The 7,593-nt window shown below is 44.5% G+C and overlaps 1 protein-coding gene across 1 annotated transcript in view; it reads right to left on the bottom strand.

The window, feature by feature from the left end:
• The window catches only part of DMGDH (dimethylglycine dehydrogenase), a 94,131-nt gene that overhangs the window by 72,221 nt on the left and 14,317 nt on the right, over positions 1-7,593 (bottom strand). The window contains exons 3-5 of the mRNA XM_004703522.2: positions 6,284-6,382; positions 4,458-4,622; positions 318-522 (exon numbers count right to left, since the gene is read on the bottom strand). Of these exons, the coding sequence (XP_004703579.2) occupies positions 318-522; positions 4,458-4,622; positions 6,284-6,382 (469 nt within the window). The remainder of the gene's footprint in view (positions 1-317; positions 523-4,457; positions 4,623-6,283; positions 6,383-7,593) is intronic.

The following is a 7,593-nucleotide window of genomic DNA, read 5'->3' as shown; positions in this document are numbered from 1 at the left end:
AGTGTAAAGAAGGAGTGGAAGCAGGAAAGAGGAACAAAGCATATGTTGGCAGAGCACAATCCGGAGCAGAAGAACGAGCCCTGAAGGAGAGTGCCAGCTTCCTGTGATTGGGAACTGCAAGGTCAGCCATACAGCAAAGTGACCCAGGCTTTGTGGCTTCAAAACAGACCAGCTGTCTAACTTTAACTTGGGGACACCGCCGTGTTTCATAACAATGTGCACAATCGGGAACGTGACTTTACGGCTCTCTTTGCCACTTTTTTTTAAAGCACTAATTTAAAGTAAAAGCCACCAAACGAACCAGCTACGATGCTTACCTGCAGCATTCACAACTCGATTTGCTCTCAAGGAGCCTTGTGGAGTGTCAACCTCCCATGTTCCATCCAGCCTGGGTTTCAAAGAAGTCACTGGAGCAGGATATTTTAAAAGGGCACCGTATTTCCTAGCACCGGCAGCCAGGGCCATAGTTAGCGAGTAAGGATCGATGTGACCGTCTCCAGGATTGTAGAGTCCAGCCAAAATCTAAAGAGATCACAAGGTCACGATTCAAGTCAATATACACGTAGTAGTCGATGTAAATTTATCTGACCAGAAATGCTTCGTAAAACTCTTAACTACCATCTGGCACTTGGCATCAGAGGGATCCGCAGTGCTGTTTCTGAGCCTGAGCCCAGGCATACATGAGCACTGAGTAGACAGGCTTGCACTTGTCTCCAGCCTCCTTCTCGCCGAGTGATGGAACCCAGGTGCCCATTTAGACACACAGTCGCTGAGACAGGGTCCCACAGTAAGTTTCCCAGCCTCTCTCCACCTACTAGCTTGGACTATTATTGAATTCGGGTCAGTGGGGTGTAAATGTGAGTGTTGTGTGGCAGCAACCAGGAACCATTGTAAAAAGACAACTGGCAATAAGCTCCATCTGCTTACACCCTTGTCTCTTCCTCCACCCCACTGTCTGGAATGCAGAGAAGATGGTTGGAGCCCTAGCTGCCATCTTTGAATAAAAGCGCATGACTCAAGGCAGGCTCTAGAAATGGCGGATCAATGACCTGGAAGCGACTGACTGCCCAAACTCACTGCCAATGAACTGACGCCCAGCAGCCCACTGCCCCTGGGTTTCCGGGGCTATCAAGCTTTATAGAACAAAGTGAAGTTGGATCTCATCCACTCAACAAAAATCTAGTGAGCACCACATATGTGCAAGGAACTGTAGTCAAAAGCTGTGTCTATTGAGATAGCTATGTGACTTTTGTCCTTTATCCTATTAATAAAGTTATTTGATTATTTTTCAGATGTTGGACAATCTTGAATTTTAGGGTCAATCCCTTATGGTCATGGCATAAGACAAATTCATGATGGTGCGGGCTCACCACAAAGCATCCCAAATTTGTCATATAAGAAGCTATCAGCACAGCTTTGCTAGTAGCAGAGATGGCATTCCATGGGAGACCATGTAGTGTGACATCCATGTGCCACCACATGGCTGTCACAGAAAACTGCTCCGCACTATAGACAGGGGAGTGTGCACCACCCATTAATACCTCCCGGGGCAAACACCTCCAGCCTCCAGATCAATATAGAGACCCTTCAGCGATCCTAACTACTGAAGAGATAATCAATCGGGAAATGTACACATCTGCTTCCAGGCACAGGCTCGCCTGGTATGCCAAAGTAGGATATGCCATGGAGACAGACGGCCTGAGTTCTAATCAGCTCCGGCTCTTTCTAGCAGAATGAGCTTGGATTTACGATGTAAACTGTCTATGCTTGTTTTCTGATTAGAAGTAACCTATGCCCCATAATATTACTAGGATGTTCTTCCACAGGGACTGGTCTCTCCTGACAGCATGTCCGAAGCAATATGCAGATAAGGCCCACCTACCCAAGTCACGGGATTTTTAGTCACCTGACATGCATGTGAAAATGGGACATGGAATAAGGAAGACTGGAGAAGAATCGATGTTTCAGCTCTGGTGCTGACAAGGACTCGTGAAAGCACTGGGGACTGACAAAAACCAAGCAAATCTGTCCTGGAGGAAGCACAGCCCAGGAGCATCATGGCCGAACTTCTCCCAGGACGAAGCGTGAGACTGTCTCGGGGGCACTGGACCTGTTCTCAGGGGAGACCAGTCCTCCGAGAAGATCTCTATACTTGGTCAACTAGAGGGGCAGCAAGAAAGAGGAAGGCCCTTGAGGATGGACTGACGCAGTGGGGCTTCACCCATGAGCTCAAACGTAAGAAAATTTGTGGGGATGGATGCAGGGCTGGGCAGGGTGTCCTTCTGTTGTACACGGGGTCGCTGTGACTCAGAACTGACTCCAAGGCACTTAAAAGCAGCAATATTGCAAAGGTTCAATGAAATCATGCATGTAAGCGGTTTTGCCATACTCATTGGTACACGAATATGTGCTTAGTAAATATTAGTCATTTTTCTTGCTATTCAAAGGAGATTATCATCCAGTAGGAAAAATCAATAATTTCCTTGTTAGGTGGAATCTCTCAGCTATTTAGGAGGTAAAGCTAGACCCATACCAGGCACAGCATCTGTTAGTTAAGTACAGCTATGAGCCCAGCTGACAATTGTGTGGCAAAATACCATAGCACTTCTTGATTGTTTTCACATTTCATAACATAATCTTTCAATTCACATATTTATCACACCTGGTTATCTTTTCAGTTTGTAATTTTCAAACACAATTGTGTATAGAAACCCTGAGACCCGGGGGCACAATAATAGGACCTACTGGAAAACATTCCCTCAGCTGTTAGGTGGAGAACAAATAAGGCCGCATTCCTTATTTCCCATCTACCAAACAGGATGGCTCCAATGCTGTGAGTTCTATTCTGACTCCTGATGACCCTGTGTGTGTGTGTGTGTGTGTGTGTGTGTGTGTCACAGTAGTACTGTGAATTGGTGAAAGGTTTACAGAGCGGATCAGTTTTCCACTCAACAATTCATGCACACTTTGTTTCAAGTCATTGACTACACTACCCACAATGCAACATCACTAATCCCACGTCCTCCCTGTGTTTCCTGGCTCCTAACCCTTCCTGTCTTCTGAACTTTGTTCTTGGGCAAATGCTACTCCTTTGATCTCACATGGTTGACTGTTCTAAGGTATGCATGCCTCATTAGCATTTTTGTTCACCTCATAGAACTGTCTACCATTTGGCTGAAGATTGAGGCAGGGGGTAAGCCCAACTCCAAACATGAAGGGTGACTAAGGACACTTGTCTCAAGGGTTCCAACAATCTGTCTGGCCAGTAAGCCTGGTCTTTTTTATGATTATGAATTTTGATCTACATTTTTCTCCTTCTATCCAGGGCCTTCTAATGTGTTCTATTGCACAGTGATGGACAGTGGTAACCAGTCACTCTCTCCGTCTGGTCCCGGGTCCTATAGACTGATGTTTGCATCGTTCATTGATCCATTGGACTAATTGTTTTCACTCTTCTTTCCTCCAGATAGGGAGAGACCAATAGTTTTACCTTTGATGGCTGCTCGCAAGCTTTAAAGACTCCAGTAGCTACTCACCAAACAAGAAGTTACAACATTGCCCTCAAGGACTTCGCTATGCCGACTGGCTTTCATGGCCCCTGCGACCCAGTAACTCTTCCTTCAAGGTGTTTGGTTTTGATTAAGGAGTTTTCATAACTATCCTAATCTCCTGCCCACTCTACCATCTGCATGGATACGTTTGCAGCTTAGGTAAATATGAGTATATCGGTAGAAATGTCCTCTGTATTCATGGATATTGCCCCAGTCTCCTTTGCACATCTGTTCAGTTTGTGTGTCTACCTATACATCCACTCACAGATTACCGTTATTGCAAGATTGTGTGCATATTAGCATTTACCTTGGTGGTAAAGATGACTCTATTCAGTGTCTGCCTTAGACTCCATCATTTTTCCTGACCTCCCCCTTATTGTGTATATCCTTCCCCTTCATGAGTCAGAATTGCCTGGATGGCAGTGAGGGTGTTTGTTTGGTTTTATATTTTAGTCTCACCCAAGTTAATGTGTCCATTCTTTAGTCCGTGAGCTCCCCTCCCCTCCCAGCCCTACTGTCTATCAAAGAGTCTTTCCCTGTTGTGTGAAACCTTCTCTTGACGTTTTATAATAGTGGTCTCCTGTGTGATTGACCTATTTCACTCACCACAATGTCCTCCAGGCTCACACGGTTTCCGTGGCTAACTTTCAGAAGTTCACCAGGCCTTTCTTCCAATGTGCCTCTGGGTGGACTCCAAATCACCAGCCTTTCAGTTAGAAGCAAGTGTTTTCACCGGCCAGGGACCAGCCCACCTCCTAGTTCACCCTAGTCCAGGCATTAAACTGGCTTTGTCATCTAAAAGGGGTGCATGAGGCTTTTCTTGTTTTAATGAACTTGTGAAAATAATACCTTTTCAATTTTTAAATTCAGGTCAACACCTAGTGAAAATGCTCGTAAGATAAATACCTTGTTCATGTTGAGTAAAGGGAACATCTCCTGGATTTTCTCTGGTTCAATAATATACTGTTCCGTTGCATGCCAGCCAGTCCGAGTCATTTGATATTTAAATTCATCTACCCTTACAGGAGTGGTAGCAATTCGGATACTACCCGGCTGATGGAATCCCACCACCTGTGGCAATGATGTCAGTAAAAGCACAAAAAGCAATCATATGACAATTCCAAAACATTTTCTTTCTACTTGAGCCCTTGCTATCAGCTCCTTATTTTTTCCTCCCTCCCACACCCTCATGAACCTTTGATAAATTATAAATTATTTTTATTTTCATATCTTACACCATCCACTGTCTCCCTTCACCCATGTTTCTGTTAGTGGTGGTGGGGTGTATGCATTGATCAATTGGATCAGTTTCCCCTTTTTCCCCACTCTTCCCCCCTACCCTCATGGTATGGCTACTTCCATTATTGTTCCCGAGGGGTTTATTTGTCCTGGATTCCATGTGTCGAGAGCTCTTATCTGTACCAGTGTACATGCTCTGGTCTAGCTGGATTTGCAAGGTAAAACTGGGGTCACGATAGTGGCGGGGAGAAAGCATTAAAGAACTGGAGGAATGTTGTATATTTTGTTGGTGCTATACTGCACCCTGGCTGGCTCGTCCCTTCCTTATGACCCTTCTGTGAAGGGATGTCCAATTGTCTACAGATGGGCTTTGGGTCTTCCCTCCACGCCTCCACCCCTCATTTACATCGATATGATTGTTTGTTTTGGGTCTTCTGATGTCTGATACCTCATCCCGTCAACACCTCATGATCACACAGGCTGGTGTGCTTCTTCCATGTGCACTTTGTTGCTTCCCAGCTAGATGGCTGCTTGTTTATCTTCCAACCTTTAAGGCCCCAGACACTATATCTTTTAATAGCCGGGCACCATTGTCTTGGGATTTTTATATCTGTTGTGCTCTAAAATGGTCCTGTGACCCCTAACTGTCAATCAAAGTGTTTTCTTTCAAAAAAAAAAAAAAACCCCAGAGATGTATCATCCAGCTCCGCCTAATCACAGGCAGAGCTCCAAGGAGGCGTCTCCTGGGGAACCTCTCAAGGCCGACTAGGGGTGAATGCGGAGGCTGGGGCCCAAGGGAACGTTGTTTCAAAGGAAGCACCAGTAAGAAAACACAGAAACGTAAGAGAGCCCAGGAGATGGCAAATCCTCGAGGAAGGCTGGGTGATAAGGAACATATTGAAGAGAAGCAAAAGACAAAATGTTGCAAAGGCAGGACAAGGTGTTCCCAAGCCAGGCGGGCCCTCTGGCCGTTATCCTGTAGACTGGGGAGCCAGTTGATGGGTAGAAGCAAAGAGAAGAACGTGAAATCTTTAAGGCAACTTCCTTGTGGCTAGGCTTTGCTGTTGAGCTTTGAGAGCACCAGTGAACCACCAGGAGGGTGAAAATGGCAGTGAAGTGAAGCTCTTCTCAGAGCTGTGTGACCAGCTGGCCAGCACCATCCTCAGACCTCTCACAGTCCCCTTGCTGAAAACCTCGGTTTCTTAGCGTCAGACTTGGTGATGGTCGACCGTGCTCTCTTTGGAAAGCTGCCTTTCATCTTTTCCTTGTGTGAAAGCAACAGGGCAGAGTCATTCGTTGCATCAATAAGAAATTTAGTTGATCTTAAAGCAAACCCTACAGGCTCTTCCATTAATACTGTCATCAGATTTCTCTAACACAGTTAACAATTTGCAGGCCATTGTTGTCACTACAGGCCGCTCTGTATAATGACAAGTCCGAATCATCAAGAGATTTACATATTTCTCAGGCAATTTCAAGCTAACTTCCTTTACCTGTCCTGTTTCTTCTTCCAGTGTTTCATAAAGTTTGATGCTATCATAATGTATCTTCTTCAAGTTTATTCCAGGGTGGAAGTAAGTTGTTAAACCTGCCTTGAAAGTGAAGAGAAAATAAAAGATTGAGGGGAAAAATTAACATTCAGCAGTCTGTTTGATTGTCTATCTGTTAAGCAATCACTTATTGAGAAACTGAGGTGCACCAGTCAGTCTTTGGAAATGCGAACACACCCAAACCCATTGACGCAGAGTCAATTCCAATTTGTGGGGACCCTGAAAGATAGATCATATCTGCCCCTGTGGGTTACCAAGACTGTAACTCTTGGTGGGAGTAGAAAACCTCATCTTTTTCCCCAGGTGCTGCCCCTGGTTTCAAACTGCTGATCTTGCCGTTAGCAGCCCACCTTTTCCCACTACACCACTAGGGCTATCCAGTTGAAGCACACTAGAGCATAAGGTCAAGGTAGGGCTATAAGAATGGAGTTCATTGCAGGCACGTTAAGTGAAAGCCAGCCAATGACAACCACACACTCAGTCTCTAAAAGATACTAGGGAAAGGTTGTTTAGAAAGTTTGAGATACTTAGGTGGAAGGTTTGGGAATATAAGTTATTAGGAAGTGTATGGCATGATGCCATAGAAAGTGGGCTCAAACCAGCAAACCGTAAGTATGCTCCCTTGGGCACATGGACCCTGGAGTAGCAAATAGCTTTTCTTGGCTCACTCCCCTCCATGTCCTTGAAGGGAGCAGCCCTCCTGTTCCCTTTCTGGAAAATTTAAATGTTAGAAATTAGAAAATGCCCAAGAATTAGAGACTGCTGAACAGACTTTTATTGACCCTTGACCTATTGATTAGCACATAGCTGACACTGCTCAAGTATTTGTTGGATAATTATTAACTAATTACTGTTGGGAGGGAAAAAAATCTAAATATGAGCCATGCCAAACTCTGGAAGATACAGTGTGGTATTCAGATAAATAATTCTAAACAATTATATGAAGCAGGTTTTCCCAATTAGTATCTGAGATTTTGTTTGCAGCTAATTTGTCTCGAAAAATATCTGTTATGGGGCATTTCAAAGGAATTTCTATGGCAGTGGTGGACATTTTGTTCTCCTAAACTCAAAAAGCACCCCATTAAAGCTCATTCATGCATCTCCTATGGACTAGATCCATGGGGCTTTTGATGGTTAGAGATTATGTCCATTGGACACTTGTGGGTAAAAGGAATTATAAGCTAATGCTCTTTTCTTTTTAGTTAGAATTGTATTTATTTATGTTTTTTATTAAATCATTTTATTGGGGGCTC

This window comes from Echinops telfairi, unplaced genomic scaffold (genome assembly GCF_000313985.2).
Source record: "Echinops telfairi isolate 266 unplaced genomic scaffold, ASM31398v2 ScPeMD7_7469;HRSCAF=8507_1, whole genome shotgun sequence".
Classification (NCBI taxonomy): domain Eukaryota; kingdom Metazoa; phylum Chordata; class Mammalia; order Afrosoricida; family Tenrecidae; genus Echinops; species Echinops telfairi.
Note: the sequence above shows the minus strand (reverse complement) of the source record. Positions and strands in the feature narration are given on the sequence as shown.